Source organism: Sceloporus occidentalis, unplaced genomic scaffold (genome assembly GCF_023333645.1).
Source record: "Sceloporus occidentalis isolate IW3139 unplaced genomic scaffold, rSceOcc1.0.p SCAF_357, whole genome shotgun sequence".
NCBI classification, from domain to species: domain Eukaryota; kingdom Metazoa; phylum Chordata; class Lepidosauria; order Squamata; family Phrynosomatidae; genus Sceloporus; species Sceloporus occidentalis.
In genome coordinates, this window is record NW_028317337.1 from 430,258 (window position 1) to 455,000 (window position 24,743).

At 53.5% G+C, this 24,743-nt stretch overlaps 1 protein-coding gene across 1 annotated transcript in view; it reads right to left on the reverse strand.

Annotated features, from left to right (window-relative positions):
* Positions 1 to 9,962: 9,962 nt before the first annotated feature.
* Positions 9,963 to 24,743, reverse strand: part of LOC149273987 (atrial natriuretic peptide receptor 2-like) — a 68,667-nt gene continuing 53,886 nt past the window's right edge. The window contains exons 17-22 of the mRNA XM_089505960.1: positions 23,059 to 23,182; positions 21,935 to 22,003; positions 16,159 to 16,333; positions 14,600 to 14,698; positions 13,420 to 13,511; positions 9,963 to 10,025 (exon numbers count right to left, since the gene is read on the reverse strand). Of these exons, the coding sequence (XP_089362086.1) occupies positions 9,963 to 10,025; positions 13,420 to 13,511; positions 14,600 to 14,698; positions 16,159 to 16,333; positions 21,935 to 22,003; positions 23,059 to 23,182 (622 nt within the window). The remainder of the gene's footprint in view (positions 10,026 to 13,419; positions 13,512 to 14,599; positions 14,699 to 16,158; positions 16,334 to 21,934; positions 22,004 to 23,058; positions 23,183 to 24,743) is intronic.

Below are 24,743 nucleotides of genomic sequence, written 5' to 3' on the forward strand. Positions count from 1 at the left end.
CGTCGACCTGTCCTGTCATCCCTCCAGCGAGGAGATTATGCAGCCGCCGACCTCCCCCTCTGAGGATCGAGTCACGGAGTCGACTACAAAGAGAGATTATCGGGTGGAAGGATTTGTACCAAAACTGCCGGCCCCCAGCAAGGTACGTCGCGGAGACCCCTCGCTTTAACCGTTTGCTGGACGCCCCGCGTTTCAATGAATCCGTTGCGTAATAATTGTGTTACTTTGTGTTGTTGACAGAGTCACGACTATCGCACGGAACAGGCGGCTACCTTCTGGTCTGAACACGTCCACCAAATCCCCGTAAGTGTCATTGGTGCGTGTGCGCAGGGGCCAGGAGGCATTAGTGAGCGGGTGCCGGGGCGAAGCATCGTAGGTCTGCTGGCGCCGGGGCGAAGTGCAGTCACAGAGCGGGCGCCGGGGCGAAGTGTCGTAGGTCCGCGGCATCGTTAGTGCGTGGCCGCCGGGCGAGGAGTCGTTAGGAGCTTCCTCAGCCACTCTCCTCTCTCCTGTTTCAGGGGGTGTCGGCCGTCAGGACCCGAGATACTCCATTCAAGAAAAATTCTGCGTTCACCGCACCAATATCCGAATACCTCGACCAGTCTTTACCCTGCGGACTGGAGAATTACCCCAATCTGTAACAACCCCTGCACAGAACTACCCCACACCCTCCTATCTCATCAAATGGAACTCAAAGTGAATGCCCCGACTATAGAAATGCCCCCATAAACAAGTACCCCGCAGCCTCCCCAAAGATTCCACTGTTTAACCACTTGGAGCTGGAATTGCACCGATATACACCAGCAGGCGGGGGAGCTGCCCCCATAAGCCCCCTGTAAATACACCCCACAAACTCCACAGCGTTCCCCATAATGCCCTTGGTCTTGTTCTGTTTGTGGACTGGAAAGTCATTGCTGGTGAGACGAGCTTATCCGTTTAGAAAAGCCGCCCCCAGATGCCCCAGCCCCTCAGATACCCCAAGTTTCCACCCTATGTGGCTCAGAACGTTGTTCACATTAAACTTTAATCCAAACCCAGCTGATAAGATCCAGGCCATTAGCTTCACAACCTCTAATCAATACGGGTAATTAGCGTGCGCCCCCCCGCGTGAACTAAAAGCCCCGACCCGTGACCTTCCCCACCTGCCAGCCACAGCCATCTGAGGCACTTCATCTAATTACCTCCACCATCCGTCTCCAGTAGGGCCGGCCCTGTGGGCTTTCCTGATTTGGGATAATGGACGATGCGATCAGTACGTGTGCTGATACCACACGGGGCTCAGCTACATACATGTGTATGTGTACAGTATGTGCCAGTATATACCAGTATGTACCAGTAAGTGGAATAAAGGTCTCTGCAGAGAGTGTGCGGCGCGTGTGCAGATGTTTGACGTGCGCAGTGTGCCGTGGTGAGCAGTGTAACGTTTTGCACGCGTGTTAGAGCAGACGTGATCCGTGTCACAGGCATACAGAGCCCGCGCTGCGCTTTTATTAGGCTTTCCCACCCACAATGTATTTACCTCCATTATTTGCTCCCTCTTGTGGCTGCTCTGAGCACAGAATATGACGCTAACGCCTACTCACCCTAACACCATACGCTTACTCCCACTTACACATACACGCTCTCCCAGGGGCCACTAAGACAAAGCTCAGCTCAGATTCATGCTAACACTACACACACACACACACACACACACACACACACACACACACACACACACACTATAACACCACAGGTGAACACATGGCCATTTAAACACCATACACTTACACACACACTCTAACCTCTCCAACACACTCACTCTAACCTCTCCGACACTGTGACAGGGCCAGGCTAGCTGGCTCATATGTCATATGAAGTTTAGCCGGGTCACGGAGCACTTTTGTGTCCGGTTCTGTATACTGTGACCCGGTAATATATTATATTGTGTTTATTGTGTAACCGGCCCAGAGACTGATGTGGATTCTGTGACAGGGCCAGGCTAGCTGGCTCATATGTCATATGAAGTTTAGCCGGGTCACGGAGCACTTTTGTGTCGGTTCTGTATACCGTGACCCGGTAATATATTATATTGTGTTTATTGTGTAACCGGCCCAGAGACTGATGTGGATTCAGCCCCAGCCTTCAAAGAGACGATCCTATAATCTGGCTGGGGCTCTTAATCAGCCAACACAGCCCTGTCTGCCCAGCCGGCACCCGCACTACAGGGGGGATAACACAGGTGGGGGAACCCATTGTATTCTGTAATCCCCTCACCTGATACATCCCCTGTATACTGATGGGATTTGTGATGGGATGTGGCTGATGGGATTGGGGGTTGGGTTCGGTACACATTGCATTGAGATTGTATAAAGTTCTGTGTGTTTGTAATAAAGAGAGTTCTTCTTGGTTTACTACGAATGGTGGTCTGGATGATCCGTAGATAGCTGAGTGCGATCCGTATGAGGGACTGACTGGTGATTCCTCAGCCCTCAAACAGGGGTACCCAGCCTTGGGTACGGTGACCCTGTAACAGATTCAGCCCCAGCCTTCAAAGAGACGATCCTATAATCTGGCTGGGGCTCTTAATCAGCCAGCACAGCCCTGTCTGCCCAGACGGCACCCGCACTACAGGGGGGATAACACAGGTGGGGGAACCCATTGTATTCTGTAATCCCCTCACCTGATACATCTCCTGTATACTAATGGGATTTGTGATGGGATGTGGTTGATGGGATTGGGGGTTGGGTTCGGTACACATTGCATTGAGATTGTATAAAGTTCTGTGTGTTTGTAATAAAGAGAGTTCTTCTTGGTTTACTACGAATGGTGGTCTGGATGATCCGTGGATAGCTGAGTGCTATCCGTATGAGGGACTGACTGGTGATTCCTCAGCCCTCAAACAGGGGTACCCAGCCTTGGGTACGGTGACCCTGTAACATTGGTTGGCAGCGGTGGGAAGAATCCCACGATTTGGGTGAAATCCAAACCACCAACTGGGATTGCAGACGAGAGACACCAAGAGAGCTCCTGGAGGTTTGTAGCAAAGGAAAGGCTACTCTGATTGCGGACTGCAGAGAGATGGACCGGCACCAGGATGCCCCAGAGGAGAGCCTCGGACTGAGTGCTCTACAAAAGAACATTCTATGGCACCTATCCCTGTACCCAGGAGGGGCTACATCGGAGCAAGTGACGGCGGTGATTAAAATGTGTCACCAGGAACTGAGCCAGAGTGGGTCTGTATCTCCCAGACTAGGGGAACAGACCACCAAAATATCATACCAGGATATCCAACCCTTCCGAGAACCAGAGGGTGAGACAGACTGGGTTACAGCCGAGGTGTGTGAGCTGGAACACCAGCAGAGGCAGTTAGAGTCTGCGCCTGCAGACTGGAGGGATGATTTCTCCCATCCCCACTTTGAAACGTACTGGGCACAGTACTGGACAATGTGGGATCTACGAGTTCCACTCCTGGGGGACAACCCGTTGCCGGAGTGGGAAGACGAATTGAGGGGTCTCATATATGCAGAGCTCGACCTCCAGAGCCGCTACCAGGGATTCTCCCAGCAGTTAGCAGGTGAAGACCACAGCGACCCTCTGATGCTGTATAGCCCCGTCGACCCAGGACTGATATATGATGCCTTCCAATTTGACTCGTCCTTCGGAAGCCCGTGCCAGTACCGCAGGGATACAATCTGGGACAACCGTGCAGAAGTCCTGGTTTATGCTATTCCCACCGAGCTGGAGGCTGTTATGGATTGCCTGGTCCAAGAGGAATGGCAGCTCGAGAGGGACTATAAAGAATTGCTGCGGAGAGTGGAGCTCCAGGAGTTCCAAGGAGACTGGGAGCATGGTACTACAACTTGTGGGAGTGGGACCGAGGTCCTCTTCACCTACTCCGCGGCCCCTGCCCTGGCGAGAAGAACCGAGGTCCTCGCCAGCAAGAAGAAGCGGAGGAGGAAGCCAAAAGCTCCAACCCAAGTCCTCACCAACAACCCTGGCTGCTCTACCCCGGCAGAAGAGATGACTGTCCCCACCGCCCGAGTAAGTGGCACAATCCCCCTCACCAAACCCCTAGCTATGCCCGTAGAAGCCAGGGCCCCAGACTGTCCCCCTGATTGCCCGAGTGTCCTGGAAGAAGCCCGGGTCACTGCCCCAGAGGTTCCCTATGAAGTCCCCGGTGACCCGGTAGAGGCACCATTCCCTAACCTAGCGAGGACGCCAGAGGGGCTGCCGAGTTCCCTGGGTCCTCTCAGTAGCCTGGCGCAGGCCCTGGTTCCTATCCCTGTGTTCTCCGAAGTGATCCCTGGTTCCCCAAGTGTCCTGGTAGAAGCCCAGGTCACTGTCCCAGAGTGTTCCTCTGACTCTCCCCGTGCCCAGGCAGAGGCACCTGTCCCAGAGAGGAAGATCGAGGGTCTGCTTAACCCTCCCGGTGGTCCAGTATTGGCACCTGTCCCTGCCCCGGAGTATTCCCCTGGGTCCCCTGAGTACCCCGCAGAGCTGCTTAGCTCACCCAATAACTCTGTAAGGGCACCTGTTCCTGTCCCAGAGTGTCCCCTAGGTCACTCCAGTGTCCCGGTAGAGGCCTCGCTTACTACCTCTACGTGTTTCCCTGGTTCCCCGAGTGCCCCCGGCCCGATCAGCAGGGTTTTCCTTCCATGCAACCACCCTGGCCTGGCAGCTGCCCCAGACTCAGTTCCCAAGACTAGGGAGCAAGAGTCCCCACGTGCCCCTGTTACCCCGGTGAGGGGGATAGCCATGTGCCCCCGGCTGAGCTGGGACCGTCCTCCAATTCACAGAGGACTACTGACTATCCTTTTGGGCAACCAGGGCCCTGGCCCACCTTCAATGGATGATTCTGACAAAGGGGGCCATGAACTAAGGCCTGCACCTTTGAACTTTGTCCACTCGGACAGCCTGCAGCAGACCCGTGTGGATCTGCCTGGTCTGCCGGACCGTTGGTCAAGGGGGAGATCTGTGACAGGGCCAGGCTAGCTGGCTCATATGTCATATGAAGTTTAGCCGGGTCACGGAGCACTTTTGTGTCCGGTTCTGTATACTGTGACCCGGTAATATATTATATTGTGTTTATTGTGTAACCGGCCCAGAGACTGATGTGGATTCAGCCCCAGCCTTCAAAGAGACGATCCTATAATCTGGCTGGGGCTCTTAATCAGCCAGCACAGCCCTGTCTGCCCAGACGGCACCCGCACTACAGGGGGGATAACACAGGTGGGGGAACCCATTGTATTCTGTAATCCCCTCACCTGATACATCTCCTGTATACTAATGGGATTTGTGATGGGATGTGGCTGATGGGATTGGGGGTTGGGTTCGGTACACATTGCATTGAGATTGTATAAAGTTCTGTGTGTTTGTAATAAAGAGAGTTCTTCTTGTTTACTACGAATGGTGGTCTGGATGATCCGTGGATAGCTGAGTGCTATCCGTATGAGGGACTGACTGGTGATTCCTCAGCCCTCAAACAGGGGTACCCAGCCTTGGGTACGGTGACCCTGTAACAAACACACTCACTCTAACCTCTCCGACACACTGTAACCTCTCCGACACACTCACTGTAACCTCTCCAACACACACACTGTAACCTCTCCAACACACTCACTCTAACCTCTCCTACACACTGTAACCTCTCCGACACACACACTCTAACCTCTGCGACACACACACTCTAACCTCTCCGACACACTCACTGTAACCTCTCCGACACACTGTAACCTCTCCGACACACTCACTGTAACCTCTCCAACACACTCACTCTAACCTCTCCTACACACTGTAACCTCTCCGACACACACACTCTAACCTCTGCGACACACACACTCTAACCTCTCCGACACACTCACTGTAACCTCTCCGACACACTCACTGTAACCTCTCCGACACACTCACTCTAACCTCTCCGACACACTCACTGTAACCTCTCCGACACACTCACTCTAACCTCTCCGACACACTCACTCTAACCTCTCCGACACACACACTCTAACCTCTCCGACACACTCACTGTAACCTCTCCGACACACTCACTGTAACTTCTCCGACACACTCACTGTAACTTCTCCGACACACTCACTCTAACCTCTCCGACACACTCACTCTAACCTCTCCGACACACTCACTCTAACCTCTTCGACACACTCACTCTAACCTCTCCGACACACTCACTGTAACCTCTCCGACACACACACTCTAACCTCTCCGACACACTCACTCTAACCTCTCCGACACACTCACTCTAACCTCTCCGACACACTCACTCTAACCTCTCCGACACACTCACTCTAACCTCTCCGACACACACACTCTAACCTCTCCGACACACACACTCTAACCTCTCCGACACACTCACTCTAACCTCTCCGACACACTCACTGTTTTAAGAGGTCTCCAGACCATCTCTCTGTGAATTCTGTGATGCTCCAGAGATGCAGGAACGCAGTGGGGTCATGTGACGCGATGTTAAACGCAGGACCCCTCAGACGCAACACAGAAAGAAGCTGCGGGTGAGGGAGTGAGTGCGTGCGGTACTGTGTGCGTGTCAGCGCGCGGTACTGTGCGTGTCAGCGTGCGGTACTGTGTGCGTGTCAGCGCGCGGTACTGTGTGCGTGTCAGCGTGCGGTACTGTGTGCGTGTCAGCGTGCGGTAATGTGTGGGTGTCAGCGTGCGGTAATGTGTGGGTGTCAGCGTGCGGTACTGTGTGCGTGTCAGCGTGCGGTACTGTGTGCGTGTCAGCGTGCGGTACTGTGTGCGTGTCAGCGTGCGGTACTGTGTGCGTGTCAGCGTGCGGTACTGTGTGCGTGTCAGCGTGCGGTACTGTGTGGGTGTCAGCATGCGGTACTGTGTGGGTGTCAGCGTGCGGTAATGTGTGCGTGTCAGCGTGCGGTAATGTGTGCGTGTCAGCGTGCGGTAATGTGTGCGTGTCAGCGTGCGGTAATGTGTGGGTGTCAGCGTGCGGTAATGTGTGGGTGTCAGCGTGCGGTAATGTGTGCGTGTCAGCGTGCGGTAATGCGTGGGTGTCAGCGTGCGGTAATGTGTGCGTGTCAGCGTGCGGTAATGTGTGGGTGTCAGCGTGCGGTAATGTGTGCGTGTCAGCGTGCGGTAATGTGTGGGTGTCAGCGTGCGGTAATGTGTGCGTGTTAGCATGCGCGGTAATGTGTGCGTGTTAGCATGCGGTAATGTGTGGTAATGTGTGTGTAACTATGTGAGTTACCAGGAGGTGGGAACACGGGATTGATGGGGCCACTTGGCTTTACCTGCTCCCCAGGGCTAGAAGGTACCAGCCCTCACCTGGCCACCATGGCACGCGCCTTAGCATGACGCCCACGGCACTCGTCTTAGCATGACCCCCACAGCACTCGTCTTTGCATGACCCCCACGGCACTTGCCTTAGCATGACCCCCACGGCACTCGCCTTAGCATGACCCCCACGGCACTCGCCTTAGCATGACCCCCACTGCACTCATCTTAGCATGATCCCCACGGCACTCGCCTAGCATTCTCCCAGCAACAGTTGTCGCCTCATTATAGCGGAATAAAAACTGTCATAAAAGGGTTAAATGTGTAAAATACACTGTATAATGTATATATTTATTATAAATAAGCGTCTCCATGAGTCACCTGGCGAATACGTGACTTCCTGCGCGTCTTCAGGATCGGGGCCCGCTACCCCCGTCATTTATATCCCCCCCAGAGCCCTCACATCGGGTATCAGAGCGAGTGCAGCGACCCCGGGGCCCTCACATCGGGTATCAGAGCGAGTGCAGCCACTCCGGGGCCCTCTCGTCTGGTATTAGAGCGAGTGCAGCGACCCCGGGGGCCCTCACATCGGGTATCAGAGCGAGTGCAGCGACCCAGGGGCTGTCACGTCGGGTATCAGAGCGCGTGCAGCAACTCCGGGGCCCTCGCATCGGGTATCAGAGCGAGTGCAGCCACTCCGGGGGGGGTCACATCGGGTATCTGAGCGAGTGCAGCGACCCAGGGGCTGTCACGTCGGGTATCAGAGCGCGTGCAGCAACTCCGGGGCCCTCGCATCGGGTATCAGAGCGAGTGCAGCCACTCCGGGGGGGTCACATCGGGTATCCGAGCGAGTGCAGCCACTCCGGGGCCGGCTCCTGGTCAGGGGCCCCGGGCACACGAGCAGCGGATTCGGAGAGAAGGAAACAAAACACCGGCTCAGAGTTTGATTAAAAAAATACATTATATTCCGCAGTGTCGGCTGATTCCGGTCACTTTTACAAAGATCCTCGCCCTACGGTCCCACCGCCTACACATGGGGGAGAACACGCGTGTTTCATGAATAGCACAGGCTGGACGGATAGCGGAGTTCTCCGTGCAGGGATGGATGGTGGTGGAGTCTGTACAGGGATGGATGGATGGTGGTGGAGTTGTCCGTACAGGGATGGATGGATGGTGGTGGTGGAGTCTGTACAGGGATGGATGGATGGATGGATGGTGGTGGTGGAGTCTGTACAGGGATGGATGGTGGTGGTGGAGTTGTCTGTATAGGGATGGATGGTGGTGGTGGAGTTGTCTGTACAGGGATGGATGGTGGTGGTGGAGTTGTCCGTACAGGGATGGATGGATGGTGGTGGTGGAGTTGTCCGTACAGGGATGGATGGATGGTGGTGGTGGAGTTTTCTGTACAGGGATGGATGGATGAGGTGGAGTTGTCTGTACAGGGATGGTGGTGGTGGAGTCCATACAGGGATGGATGGGTGGTGGCGGTTTGCTGGAGTGACGTTCTCTGCTTCTTTGGTCGGGGCGCCCGGCAGTAACCGGCAGATGGCTGGGGTAATAGTACACGGTGTACTCCTCAGGACAGCTCCCTACCCTGCGGGCTAAATGGCGCCTCGTGCTTATCCTACTGCGCTGGGAGCCTCTGCCGTTGTGCGCCGCTCGTCTTCCGTCTGCTCCGCGCAGGTCGCAGAGCTTTGTTCTCTTTGGTACCGGATGAAATATCTGGGGTCTGACCCCCTCTTACAAAGTAGTGGACGGTGTGACTGGATCGGCCAGAGGGCTTTCACGGCACGTTGGGGCGCGGGATGTCTTGACCGGCCAGTTGGGGCATTATTGTGGCGGGTTTGATGCCCAACTTGTTCCCAGTAATGGGGATCTGATGAGAGAGAGCGAGAGAGAGAGAGGTCTCCTCAGCTCCAGCCGCGCAAGGATCCATAATGAATGAGCTGGAGGAACGCTGGCTGTGGGGGGTTCTGGATCCCGCCGACTGTTAAAGGGTCTGGATCCCGCCGGCTGTGGGGGGGTCTGGATCCCGCCGGCTGTGGGGGGGTCTGGATCCCGCCGGCTGTGGGGGGTTCTGGATCCCGCCGGCTGTGGGGGGGTTCTGGATCCCGCCGGCTGTGGGGGGTTCTGGATCCCGCCGGCTGTTAAAGGGTCTGGATCCCGCCAGCTGTGGGGGCTTCTGGATCCCGCCGGCTGTGGGGGGTTCTGGATCCCGCCGGCTGTTAAAGGGTCTGGATCCCGCCAGCTGTGGGGGGTTCTGGATCCCGCTGGCTGTGGGGGGTTCTGGATCCCGCCGGCTGTGGGGGGTCTGGATCCCGCTGGCTGTTAAAGGGTCTGGATCCCGCCGGCTGTGGGGGGTTCTGGATCCCGCCGGCTGTTAAAGGGTCTGGATCCCGCCAGCTGTGGGGGCTTCTGGATCCCGCCGGCTGTGGGGGGTTCTGGATCCCGCCGGCTGTTAAAGGGTCTGGATCCCGCCAGCTGTGGGGGGTTCTGGATCCCGCTGGCTGTGGGGGGTTCTGGATCCCGCCGGCTGTGGGGGGGTCTGGATCCCGCTGGCTGTTAAAGGGTCTGGATCCCGCCGGCTGTGGGGGGTTCTGGATCCCGCCGGCTGTGGGGGGTTCTGGATCCCGCCGGCTGTTAAAGGGTCTGGATCCCACCACCAAGGCCAGTCTATTGAGCAGCTATGGCTGGTGTGATTTGGAGCAGGACGGGGAGAAGGTGCTTCAGATAACGTCATCCTCTGAACGTTCCCCGAGCAGCCAGAAGGTCCTCACCTTCCCTTTCCCCTAAAAGACAGAAGCAGAAAAGTGACAGCGAGAGACGGCAACAACAGACCCGGAAAGAGACGATCCGTTCATACAGAGAGCGACAGCAAAAAAGAGACGTCTGCTGCCGGCAGCAAAAGGAAGACAACGAGCAGCGAGTCTGAGAGACACCAAGGAGAAGAACGTCACCCGCGGTTACTCTGTCATAGAGTGTTACTGCACGCCGACTGTCTACCCTGTAATACCAGCGCTACCCCCTCCCGGGGTATCCTATAATACTAGTGTTACCCCCTCCCGGGGTATTCTGTAATACCAGCGCTACCCACTCCCGGGGTATCCTTTAATACCAGCTGTGACGGAAGCCTCCATCACTGGGGCCACTGGAGAAGCCTGACTGCCAGCCTCCTCCCTATTGACTATGGGCCCTGGGTTTGTAAAGACTTCTGTGGCTACCCCCAGCAGTATCATCTCATCATTGGCTGAGGGGATTATCTCCAGCAGACAGCCAGGATCTGCCACCAGGGAGTGACCACCATTCTTTGATGTTTAATGTTATATAAATCAGTCCCCCCCCCCCCATTGTATTGTTAATCCCGTTACTGCCCCTGTTGTCTCTGGGAGGCAGATTAAGGGGGCGGTTTGTGTCCCAATATCTTGTTTTATGTTAATGTGTGTTTTGCTGGATATATCCAGTCCTGTGTGTGAGAAATAAATCAGTCTTCATTTGGTTTTACCCTACACTGAGTCTCGGCTAGTGACTGGGGAACCGGGGAAAGTGTGTTGTCCCAGGCTAAGGGAGCACAAGACAGCAGAGGTAGTCGGTCGGACTAGCCAGCTCCGTGACATTGGTGGCATGCGGTGGGATTGCTTCTTAGTCCGAGGGACACTTACTTTCTACCGGGATTAACCGACAGGACGGCAGACTTCGGTCGCCTTGACGAGGACATGGATGTGGTATCAGAATTCCAGGGGCTGCTGCGGGTCATCCTCTCCTGCTACACCACTGCCCTGCCTACAGAACAATACCAGAACCTGAGGCAAGTGGTTCGACGGTCAGTATGGCAGAGGGCTGTTATACGCCGGGGTCAGTGTCTTCCAAGCTCCGAACAAAAGATTAGAGACCAGCGGGAACTACGGATGTCATTCCTGGGACAGCAACCCCAGGAGCAATGGGTATCCGAATTGGACAAGCTGGTCCAACAGGAGGTAGAGCTGGAAGATCACTATAGGGCTCTGCAGTGGTATACAGAGCAAGCATATTGGGGAACTGCGAAAGAATGTTCTCCAGAGGGCTATGACTTCAGTGGCCTGGGATTATTATGGGATAGTCTTCAGGAGGATCCGGACTTCGGCAGCACAGCGGAGTGGCGGATTGAGGACATCCGGGATTTCAGGGAGTGGGACCTCCCAGATGCACTAGAACTTAAAGGTGATTTAGACTTTTTAATTACACAGGAGTGGGAACTGGAGAAGGCTTATAAAAAACTGTTCGACCGTGTTCAACAGAATGCCCCAGTGTCCAGGGATTGTGTGGATTTTGTGGATGTTATTGAGTGGTCACCTGAGGATGTTGACTCAGGCGGAGTGGATGGGACTGCGGTCTCCACCCCTGAGTCAGAGGGATACTGGGCAGCTAATCCAGATCCGTTACTGGAGCTGTGCGACTGTGCTCCACAACCAGATCCAGAGATTGTGGATCTAACTGATTTTACATCTGAGGATGTTAACCCAAGAGGGGTGGATAACACTGCGGTCTCCACACCGGGGGCCTCAGAATGCTGGGCAGTCTGCCCAGATCTCTTAGTCCCAGCTGAAGAGCTGGCCACAGGGCAGAGCACTGCTGGCTTCTGCCCCACACCTGTAATGATTACAGGGATTCAGGGAGATGTGGCAGCCGGCCCTTCTCCCCAGCGGCAGCTCACATGTCCGGGAGCAGAGGAACCGGCCCTCCCTCCCCAGCGGCAGGCCGACCCACAAGATTCCCTAACCCCAGCTGAAGTGCTGGCAACCAGGCAGAGCATCGCTGGCCTCTACCCAGCACCTACCAAAGCTGCAGGAGTTCAGGGAGATACAGCGGCCGACTCGCCCCCCCAGCAGCAGAACCTAATTTCAGGACCGGATCAACCGGAACGCCCTCAATGGCAACAGGAGCACCAGGGAGGGGATGCAGGCGGCATCACTCCCCAGCGGTACCCGGGAGATGGCGCAGCCGGCCCATCTCCCCAGCAGCAGCAGGAGCACCAATTTTGGGAGGGCATTAATGGGCCAAATAAACTGACTGACTACGGAGTCAACCCGTTTGGGGTCTCATCCTATGTCAGTCCAATTCGAAGGGGGGAGAATTGTGACGGAAGCCTCCATCACTGGGGCCACTGGAGAAGCCTGACTGCCAGCCTCCTCCCTATTGACTATGGGCCCTGGGTTTGTAAAGACTTCTGTGGCTACCCCCAGCAGTATCATCTCATCACTGGCTGAGGGGATTATCTCCAGCAGACAGCCAGGATCTGCCACCAGGGAGTGACCACAATTGTTTCAGTTTAATGTTATATAAATCAGTCCCCCCCCCCCCCCATTGTATTGTTAATCCCGTTACTGCCCCTGTTGTCTCTGGGAGGCAGATTAAGGGGGCGGTTTGTGTCCCAATATCTTGTTTTATGTTAATGTGTGTTTTGCTGGATATATCCAGTCCTGTGTGTGAGAAATAAATCAGTCTTCGTTTGGTTTTACCCTACACTGAGTCTCGGCGAGTGACTGGGGAACCGGGGAAAGTGTGTTGTCCCAGGCTAAGGGAGCACAAGACAGCGGAGGTAGTCGGTCGGACTAGCCAGCTCCGTGACACCAGCGTTACCCCCTCCCGAGGTATCCTGTAATACCAGCGCTACCCCTCCCGGGGTATTCTGTAATACCAGCGGTACCCCTCCCGGGGTATTCTGTAATACCAGCATTACCCCTCCCGGGGTATTCTGTAACACCAGCGCTACCTCCTCCCGGGGTATTCTGTAATACTAGCGTTACCCCCTCCCGGGGTATCCTGTAATACCAGCGCTACCCCTCCCGGGGTATTCTGTAATACCAGCGGTACCCCTCCCGGGGTATTCTGTAATACCAGCGTTACCCCTCCCGGGGTATTCTGTAATACCAGCGTTACCCCTCCCGGGGTATTCTGTAATACCAGCGTTACCCCCTCCCGGGGTATTCTGTAATACCAGCGCTACCCCTCCCGGGGTATTCTGTAATACCAGCGCTACCCCTCCCGGGGTATTCTGTAATACCAGCGTTACCCCCTCCCGGGGTATTCTGTAATACCAGCGTTACCCCCTCCCGGGGTATTCTGTAATACCAGCGTTACCCCTCCCGGGGTATTCTGTAATACCAGCGTTACCCCTCCCGGGGTATTCTGTAATACCAGCGTTACCTTCATCTCGATGTCTCCGCGAAGCTCCAGCTGGAAGCAGCCGAACTCGTCCAGAACCTCTTTAGTGGCCGACGAAATGTGGATCCTGAGGGCTGGAGGAAAACATTGCAGATTATACCACCCGGGGGGGGGGGTGTTACTGCAGATTATATCACACCAGGGGGGGACTGCAGATTATATCACACGGGGGGGGGGGGGGCCTGCAGATTATATCACCCGGGGGGGGGGGACGACTGCAGATTATATCAACCCGGGGGGGGGGGGGGCTGCAGATTATATCACCCGGGGGGGGGGGGACTGCAGATTATATAACTGCCTCCTGTTTAATGTGACGATTGAGTTTATAGGTCGATATACTGTGTCTGAGTTTCTGTGCAGAGTCCAGGGGCAGATAATGCCAGGGGCATAGTTAAAGGGTGAAGGGTATATTAATGACTAGGGTTACTCCCCAGGGGTTTCCTGAAGGTCTCTCAACACCTCCCTTACGAAAAAATTACTGCAGTTTTTTTCTGAAGTAATACTGCAGTTTTTTGGACATGAAAAAACTGCAATACTGCACTTTTACTTCATTTGTACTTCACTGTACTGCAGTTTTACTGCAGTTATTTTTGTACGGAAGTACAAATGCAATAAAGCTGCAGTGCATTGAAGTAAAACTGTAGGTTTGCAATATAAAAAAAAAAGTGCAGTAAATTTGCTGTAAAACTGCAGTACAGTGAAGTACAAATGCAGTAAAAGTGCAGTAAAAGTGCAGTAAATGTGCAGTAAAAGTGCAGTAAATGTGCAGTAATACTGCAGTAAAAGTGCAGTATTGCAGTTTTTCATGTCCAAAAAACTGCAGTATTACTTCAGAAAAACTGCAGTAATTTTTTGTAAGGGCTGGTCTGTCTCATTTGGGGGAAATACTCCTATGGAGTAAATTCAGGTCTAGGGATGTGCCCTCAGCCCCCCGCGCATCGCCCCCAGCGCCCCACCCCCACGCGTTGTACAGAATGGGCTCTTATTGGGGTTCTGCACCGAATTTGTCTTTTACCCCCAACAAAAAAGGACAAATTCACAAAAATCTTTTAAGAACGCGGCCCTTTGGACAGTCAGCGCAGGGGCCGTCTCTAGCGAAGCTGAGTATCTGGGGGCCGCGAGGATCCCCACACTCTCCCCGCCCAGAATCTCCACCAATCACCTTCTCCGTTGGACTCCATTCGCGAGGCTGTGTTCACCGTGTCCCCGAACAGACAGTAACGCGGCATCTTCAGTCCCACGACCCCCGCGCACACCGGCCCTGAAACACACGGGAGAGTCAGGGGCCCGCAAAAAGGGGCCAAACGCGTGCCTGGGGGCTACTTCCCCTGCGCATCACTGGCAACGGGTCACCTCTGTCCTCTGTACAACCCACTCATCCCCTCCCTCCCCGCTAATCCCCCGTCCCCCTCCCTACTAACCCCATCCCCTCCCTTCCCCCGCTAACCCCATCCCCTCCCTCCCCGCTAACCCCCCCGTCCCTGCTAACCCCATCCCCTCCCTTTCCCCGCTAACCCCCCGTCCCCCTCCCTGCTAACCCCATCCCCTCCCTTCCCCCGCTAACCCCCTCCTCCCCTCCCCGCTAACCCCATCCCCTCCCCCCGCACTAACCCCATCCCCTCCCCCTGCGCTAACCCCATCCTCCCATCCAGCCCAAACGTTTTATCGCTTCCCTGTAGGACTCCCCATTAAGTCGATGTGGTCCTTCATTTTATGAGAAATGGCAGACCCCTGGCCTGCTCTCTCCCCTCTTAAGGAGTTTGTGTCGGGGACTCGAGGGAGACGGAATCCAGTGCTCAGCAGGAGCGGGCTTTTCCTAAAAAGGAGGAAAAATGGAGCAGCTCTCGCCGATGTAATGCGGGTCGGGGTGTTAAAGGGTTAAATGAGGAATGATGGCATCAGAGAGCTTAGAATATCCGAGGCGCTCCCCAAATTAGGAAGAGACAGACAAATCCTGCTAATCCTCCGAGCATCAATGCGGAGTAGTGGATACAGGGATCCGTCCTTGGGAACACTGGCTCTATTCACCCTTTGCCACTTGTCTCTTGACCACACATCTCTCTAACCCTCTCCACACGCTCCCTCGCCCACTCACCACTCATCAGCTAATCCTCGCCCACTCACAACTCATCTCTCATACCCTCTCCACGCGCTCCCTCGCCCACTCACCACTCATCAGCTAATCCTCTAACTCATCTCTCATACCCTCTCCACGCGCTCCCTCGCCCACTCACCACTCATCAGCTAATCCTCTAACTCATCTCTCATACCCTCTCCACGCGCTCCCTCGCCCACTCACCACTCATCAGCTAATCCTCTAAATCATCTCTCATACCCTCTCCACGCGCTCCCTCGCCCACTCACCACTCAGCAGCTCATCTCCTAACTCATCTCTCATACCCTCTCCACGCGCTCCCTCGCCCACTCACCACTCAGCAGCTCATCCTCTAACTCATCTCTCATACCCTCTCCATGCGCTCCCTTGCCCACTCACCACTCATCAGCTAATCCTCTAACTCATCTCTCATACCCTCTCCATGCGCTCCCTCGCCCACTCACCACTCATCAGCTAATCCTCTAACTCATCTCTCGAACCCTCTTCACGCGCTCCCTCGGCCACTCACCTTAACTCATCTATTGGGCACTCACTCTAGCCACCCCTCTCTCATACTCGCATCCGACCCCCCCTCACCTGTTCCCCACGTGACACATACGTGTTACCTGTATGAATGCCGATGCGCAGCCTCAGCTGAGTGTTGGGTCGATGTCGGATTTTGAAGGTTTTCACGGCTTCCAGCAGCGCCAGCGCCATCCTGCCGACCTCCCGCGCATGAAGCTTCCCGTTCCGCACCGGCAGCCCGGACACCACCATGTAGGCGTCTCCGATGGTCTCCACCTGCCAGAGAACACGGGAGCGCCGTCAGCCGCCGCGTCGGGTACTGTGTACTCGGCCAGAGATGTGCACTGAAGCGGGCAGCGCAGGCACCCATAAGGGGCCAGATCACCGAGTCTGCCGGCAGGGGCCACAAAACGTCCATCACGTGACCCCCCCTATAGTACAGAGGCTGCAGTGGAGGAACTTCACAATGAAACGCGTGGAGTATCTGCGGTCGGTATTTAGCGGTTAGTGCCCTGTGAGACGCGTGTGGTATCTGCGGTCGGTATTTAGCGGTTAGTGCCCTGTGAGACGCGTGGAGTATCTGCGGTCGGTATTTAGCGGTTAGTGCCCTGTGAAACGCGTGGAGTATCTGTGGTCGGTATTTAGCGGTTAGTGCCCTGTGAAACGCGTGGAGTATCTGTGGTCGGTATTTAGCGGTTAGTGCCCTGTGAGACGCGTGGGGTATCTGCGGTCGGTATTTAGCGGTTAGTGCCCTGTGAAACGCGTGGAGTATCTGCGGTCGGTATTTAGCGGTTAGTGACCCGTGAGACGCGTGGGGTATCTGCGGTCGGTATTTAGCGGTTAGTGCCCCGTGAGACGCGTGGAGTATCTGCGGTCGGTATTTAGCAGTTAGTGCCCTGTGAGACGCGTGGAGTATCCGCGGTCGGTATTTAGCGGTTAGTGCCCTGTGAAACGCGTGGAGTATCCGCGGTCGGTATTTAGCGGTTAGTGCCCTGTGAGACGCGTGGAGTATCTGCGGTCGGTATTTAGCGGTTAGTGCCCCGTGAAACGCGTGGAGTATCTGCGGTCGGTATTTAGCGGTTAGTGCCCCGTGAGACGCGTGGAGTATCTGCGGTCGGTATTTAGCGGTTAGTGCCCTGTGAGACGCGTGGAGTATCTGCGGTCGGTATTTAGCGGTTAGTGCCCTGTGAGACGCGTGGAGTATCTGCGGTCGGTATTTAGCGGTTAGTGCCCTGTGAGACGCGTGGAGTATCTGTGGTTGGTATTTAGCGGTTAGTGACCCGTGAGACGCGTGGAGTATCTGCGGTCGGTATTTAGCAGTTAGTGCCCTGTGAGACGCGTGGAGTATCTGCGGTCGGTATTTAGCGGTTAGTGCCCTGTGAAACGCGTGGAGTATCTGCGGTCGGTATTTAGCGGTTATTGCCTTGTGAAACGCGTGGAGTATCTGTGGTCGGTATTTAGCGGTTAGTGCCCCGTGAGACGCGTGGAGTATCTGCGGTCAGTATTTAGCGGTTAGTGCCCTGTGAAACGCGTGTAGTATGCTGCGGTCGGTATTTAGCGGTTAGTGCCCCCTGAGACGCGTGGAGTATCTGCGGTCGGTATTTAGCGGTTAGTGCCCTGTGAGACGCGTGGAGTATCTGCCGTCGGTATTTAGCGGTTAGTGCCCCGTGAGACGCGTGGAGTATCTGCGGTCGGTATTTAGCGGTTAGTGCCCCGTGAGACGCGTGGAGTATCTGCGGTTGATATTTAGCGGTTAGTGCCCCGTGAGACGCGTGGAGTATCTGCGGTCGGTATTTAGCGGTTAGTGCCCCGTGAGATGCGTGGAGTATCTGCGGTTGATATTTAGCGGTTAGTGCCCCGTGAGACGCGTGGAGTATCTGCGGTCGGTATTTAGCGGTTAGTGCCCTGTGAAACGCGTGGAGTATCTGCGGTCGGTATTTAGCGGTTAGTGCCCTGTGAGACGCGTGGGGTATCTGCGGTCGGTATTTAGCGGTTAGTGCCCCGTGAGACGCGTGGAGTATCTGCGGTCGGTTTTTAGCGGTTAGTGCCCTGTGAAACGCGTGGAGTATCTGCGGTCGGTATTTAGCGGTTAGTGCCCCGTGAGACGCGTGGGGTATCTGCGGTCGGTATTTAGCGGTTAGTGCCCCGTGAGACGCGTGGAGTATCTGCGGTCGGTATTTAGCGGTTAGTGCCCTGTGAGACGCGTGGAGTATCTGCGGTCGGTATTTAGCGGTTAGTGCCCCCTGAGACGCGTGGAGTATCTGCGGTCGGTATTTAGCGGTTAGTGCCCTGTGAAACGCGTGGAGTATCTGCGGTCGGTATTTAGCGGTTAGTGCCCTGTGAAACGCGTGGAGTATCTGCGGTCGGTATTTAGCGGTTAGTGCCCTGTGAGACGCGTGGGGTATCTGCGGTCGGTATTTAGCGGTTAGTGCCCCGTGAGACGCGTGGAGTATCTGCGGTCGGGTTTTTAGCGGTTAGTGCCCTGTGAAACGCGTGGAGTATCTGCGGTCAGTATTTAGCGGTTAGTGCCCTGTGAAACGCGTGTAGTATGCTGCGGTCGGTATTTAGCGGTTAGTGCCCCCTGAGACGCGTGGAGTATCTGCGGTCGGTATTTAGCGGTTAGTGCCCTGTGAGACGCGTGGAGTATCTGCCGTCGGTATTTAGCGGTTAGTGCCCCGTGAGACGCGTGGAGTATCTGCGGTCGGTATTTAGCGGTTAGTGCCCCGTGAGACGCGTGGAGTATCTGCGGTTGATATTTAGCGGTTAGTGCCCCGTGAGACGCGTGGAGTATCTGCGGTCGGTATTTAGCGGTTAGTGCCCCGTGAGACGCGTGGAGTATCTGCGGTGTGATATTTAGCGGTTAGTGCCCCGTGAGACGCGTGGAGTATCTGCGGTCGGTATTTAGCGGTTAGTGCCCTGTGAAACGCGTGGAGTATCTGCGGTCGGTATTTAGCGGTTAGTGCCCTGTGAGACGCGTGGGGTATCTGCGGTCGGTATTTAGCGGTAGTGCCCCGTGAGACGCGGTGGAGTATCTGCGGTCGGTTTTTAGCGGTTAGTGCCCTGTGAAACGCGTGGAGTATCTGCGGTCGGTATTTAGCGGTTAGTGCCCCGTGAGACGCGTGGGGTATCTGCGGTCGGTATTTAGCGGTTAGTGCCCCGTGAGACGCGTGGAGTATCTGCGGTCGGTATTTAGCGGTTAGTGCCTGTGAGACGCGTGGAGTATCTGCGGTCGGTATTTAGCGGTTAGTGCCCCCTGAGACGCGTGGAGTATCTGCGGTCGGTATTTAGCGGTTAGTGCCCTGTGAAACGCGTGGAGTATCTGCGGTCGGTATTTAGCGGTTAGTGCCCTGTGAAACGCGTGGAGTATCTGCGGTCGGTATTTAGCGGTTAGTGCCCTGTGAGACGCGTGGGGTATCTGCGGTCGGTATTTAGCGGTTAGTGCCCCGTGAGACGCGTGGAGTATCTGCGGTCGGTTTTTAGCGGTTAGTGCCCTGTGAAACGCGTGGAGTATCTGCGGTCGGTATTTAGCGGTTAGTGCCCCGTGAGACGCGTGGGGTATCTGCGGTCGGTATTTAGCGGTTAGTGCCCCGTGAGACGCGTGGAGTATCTGCGGTCGGTTTTTAGCGGTTAGTGCCCTGTGAAACACGTGGAGTATCTGCGGTCGGTATTTAGCGGTTAGTGCCCCGTGAGACGCGTGGAGTATCTGCGGTCGGTATTTAGCGGTTAGTGCCCCGTGAGACGCGTGGAGTATCTGCGGTCGGTATTTAGCGGTTAGTGCCCTGTGAAACGCGTGGAGTATCTGCGGTCGGTATTTAGCGGTTAGTGCCCCGTGAGACGCGTGGGGTATCTGCGGTCGGTATTTAGCGGTTAGTGCCCCGTGAGACGCGTGGAGTATCTGCGGTCGGTATTTAGCGGTTAGTGCCCTGTGAAACGCGTGGGGTATCTGCGGTCGGTATTTAGCGGTTAGTGCCCTGTGAGACGCGTGGGGTATCTGCGGTCGGTATTTAGCGGTTAGTGCCCTGTGAGACGCGTGGAGTATCTGCGGTCGGTATTTAGCGGTTAGTGCCCCCTGAGACGCGTGGAGTATCTGCGGTCGGTATTTAGCGGTTAGTGCCCTGTGAAACGCGTGGAGTATCTGCGGTCGGTATTTAGCGGTTAGTGCCCTGTGAGACGCGTGGAGTATCTGCGGTCGGTATTTAGCGGTTAGTGCCCCGTGAGGCCCCGTGAGACGCGTGGAGTATCTGCGGTTGATATTTAGCGGTTAGTGCCCCGTGAGACGCGTGGAGTATCTGCGGTCGGTATTTAGCGGTTAGTGCCCCGTGAGACGCGTGGAGTATCTGCGGTCGGTATTTAGCGGTTAGTGCCCCGTGAGACGCGTGGAGTATCTGCGGTCGGTATTTAGCGGTTAGTGCCCCGTGAGACGCGTGGAGTATCTGCGGTCGGTATTTAGCGGTTAGTGCCCTGTGAAACGCGTGGAGTATCGGCTCGTTGCAGACGTTTAACCTTCACCTCATTAGAGTGTTTGTGATGATATCCGTCACGTCTCAATCTATACAAACCGTCACGCCAACGACACGGAAACACGCAACCGACTCAATGTAAACACACAGCTTAACATGACATGAAACAGACGCCCAGAGCGCAGAATACCCCGTGACCCCCCCCGAGACATTATATATTATACATTATACAGGGGCCCATACATAAAATCTCTTCCTCTGTCAGCCCGTCAAGGGTCCTGTACATTATACAGGGGGCCGGACACTGATTTATCTATACATTATACAGGGGGCCGGACACTGATTTATCTATACATTATACAGGGGCCGGTCACTGATTTATCTATACATTATACAGGGGCCGGTCACTGATTTATCTATACATTATACAGGGGGCCGGACACTGATTTATCTATACATTATACAGGGGGCCGGACACTGATTTATCTATACATTATACAGGGGCCGGTCACTGATTTATCTATACATTATACAGGGGGCCGGTCACTGATTTATCTATACATTATACAGGGGGCCGGTCACTGATTTATCTATACATTATACAGGGGCCGGTCACTGATTTATCTATACATTATACAGGGGCCGGTCACTGATTTATCTATACATTATACAGGGGGCCGGTCACTGATTTATCTATACATTATACAGGGGGCCGGTCACTGATTTATCTATACATTATACAGGGGCCGGTCACTGATTTATCTATACATTATACAGGGGCCGGGCAATGATTTATCTATACATTATATAGGGGCCGGGCAATGATTTATCTATACATTATACAGGGGCCGGTCACTGATTTATCTATACATTATACAGGGGCCGGTCACTGATTTATCTATACATTATAAAGGGGAACGGTCACTGATTTATCTATACATTATACAGGGGGCCGGCTCGCTGATTTATCTATACATTATACAGGGGGCCGGCTCACTGATTTATCTATATATTATACAGGGGGCGGTCACTGATTTATCCATACATTATACAGGGGGCCGGTCACTGATTTATCTATACACTATACAGGGGGCAGGTCACTGATTTATCTATACATTATACAGGGGGCCGGCTCACTGATTTATCTATACATTATACAGGGGCCGGTCACTGATTTAGCTATACACTATACAGGGGGCCGGTCACTGATTTATCTATACATTATACAGGGGGCCGGCTCACTGATTTATCTATACATTATACAGGGGACCGGTCACTGATTTATCTATACATTATACAGGGGGCCGGTCACTGATTTAGCTATACACTATACAGGGGGCCGGTCACTGATTTATCTATACATTATACAGGGGGCCGGTCACTGTGTGAAGTAAACACGGCTCAGTCTGTCTCTTACCTTGTAGACATCGAAGTTATCTATGATGGCATCGAAGCAGGTATACAGGTCGTTGAGCAGCGTCACCACCTGAGAGAGAGAGAGAGAGGAGAGCGCGTTAGAGCGCGTTAGAGCGTCAGATTCTGTTCACCGATAACGCGTGGTTTGCACGTGGAACGTAGAGAAGCAGCTGATAGGAGCAGTTTGGGGATTTTTTAGCGGTTATTTCCGCGATGCTGTAAGTGATGCTGACTTTTTTTAGACGCTGCCGGAAGATTCTGCAGCTTTGGTTTTTCTATTTTATTCCATTTCAGATAAATAGAAGAAATAAAGAGCTTTTTATTCTGAAGAGCCTCTTATAGCAGCTGTGTTTGTGAGCGCATCCACATCACATTTACATTATATAATTTTTCTTACGTTATTACACTATTATATATTTTTTCCCCCATGTGCATGCGCGCCTCTACCCGCTGTATCTGTTGCTGCGCACTGAGAGGAGTGAATATATCCATCTATCACTTATTGATTGATTTTGAGACACGTACCGGTGTTTATCCTTTACCTTTGGGTTTCTATGGAACGTGGATGAGCTGTAAACGCTGAGAAATCATCTCCAGACGGCGAGAACTCTGCACCGGGTCTGTGAGAGGCTCTGCAGAGCGCGCCGGGTCTGTGAGAGGCTCTGCAGAGCGCGCCGGGTCTGTGAGAGGCTCTGCAGAGCGCGCCGGGTCTGTGAGAGGCTCTGCAGAGCGCGCCGGGTCTGTGAGAGGCTCTGCAGAGCGCGCCGGGTCCGTGAGAGGCTCTGCAGCAGAGTGTTGGGGTGCCTGCATTGGGGTGCGGCAGAGTGTTGGGGTGCCTGCATTGGGGTGCGGCAGAGTGTTGGGGTGCCTGCACTCGGGTGCGGCAGAGTGTTGGGGTGCCTGCACTCGGGTGCGGCAGAGTGTTGGGGTGCCTGCATTGGGGTGCGGCGGAGTGTCGGGGGTACCTGCACTGGGGTGCGGCGGAGTGTTGGGGTACCTGCATTGGGGTGCAGCAGAGTTTTGGGGTACCTGCATTGGGGCGCAGCAGAGTTTTGGGGTACCTGCATTGGGGTGCAGCAGAGTTTTGGGGTACCTGCATTGGGGTGCAGCAGAGTTTTGGGGTACCTGCATTGGGGTGCTCTCTGCAGACATTGAGGTGAAACCCACGATGTCACTGAAGTAAATAGTGACGCTGTCAAACGCCTCTGCCTGGACGGTCTCTCCCCGCTTCAACTGATCAGCGACAGAACTAAAAAAAAAGTAGTAGTAGAAAGGATAATAGAATATGCCCGTGCCCTGTGTGTAGAAATGCCCCGGCGTGTACACCTATTACCCCAGTATACCCATTGACTCCAGTACGCACAGGTCATCCACCCCTATTACCCCAGTATACCCATTGACTCCAGTACGCACAGGTCATCCACCCCTATTACCCCAGTATACCCAGTGACTCCAGTACGCACAGGTCATCCACCCCTATTACCCCAGTATACCCAGTGACTCCAGTACGCACAGGTCATCCACCCCTATTACCCCAGTATACCCAGTGACTCCAGTACGCACAGGTCATCCACCCCTATTACCCCAGTATACCCAGTGACTCCAGTACGCACAGGTCATCCACCCCTATTACCCCAGTATACCCATTGACTCCAGTACGCACAGGTCATCCACCCCTATTACCCCAGTGTGACGGAAGCCTCCATCACTGGGACCACTGGAGAAGCCTGACTGCCAGCCTCCTCCCTATTGACTATGGGCCCTGGGTTTGTAAAGGCTTCTGTGGCTACCCCCAGCAGTATCCTCTCATCACTGGCTGAGGGGATTATCTCCAGCAGACAGCCAGGATCTGCCACCAGGGAGAGGCCGCCATTCTTTCAGTTTAATGTTATATAAATCAGTCTCCCCCCTATTGTATTGTTAATCCCGTTACTGCCCCTGTTGTCTCTGGGAGGCAGATTAAGGGGGCGGTTTGTGTCCCAATAGTTAATGTGTGTTTTGCTGGATATATATATAATGTGTGTGTGTGTGATATATATATATATAATGTGTGTGTGATATATATATATATATATATATATATATATATAATGTGTGTGTGTGTGATATATATATATATAATGTGTGTGTGATATATATATATATATATAATGTGTGTGTGATATATATATATAATGTGTGTGTGTGTGATATATATATATATATATATATATATATATATATAATGTGTGTGTGATATATATATATATAATGTGTGTGTGTGATATATATATATATATATAATGTGTGTGTGATATATATATATAATGTGTGTGTGTGTGATATATATATATATATATATATATATAATGTGTGTGTGATATATATATATATAATGTGTGTGTGATATATATATATATATATATAATGTGTGTGTGTGTGATATATATATATATATATATATATAATGTGTGTGTGTGATATATATATATATAATGAGTGTGTGTGTGTGTATGTATGTATATACATATATATAACGTGTGTTTTGCTGGATATATATATATATAATGTGTGTGTGATATATATATATATATAATGTGTGTGTGTGAGATATATATATATAATGTGTGTGTGATATATATATATATATATAATGTGTGTGTGATATATATATATATAATGTGTGTGTGATATATATATATATATATAATGTGTGTGTGTGAGATATATATATATAATGTGTGTGTGATATATATATATATATATAATGTGTGTGTGATATATATATATATAATGTGTGTTTTGCTGGATATATCCAGCTCTGTGTGTGA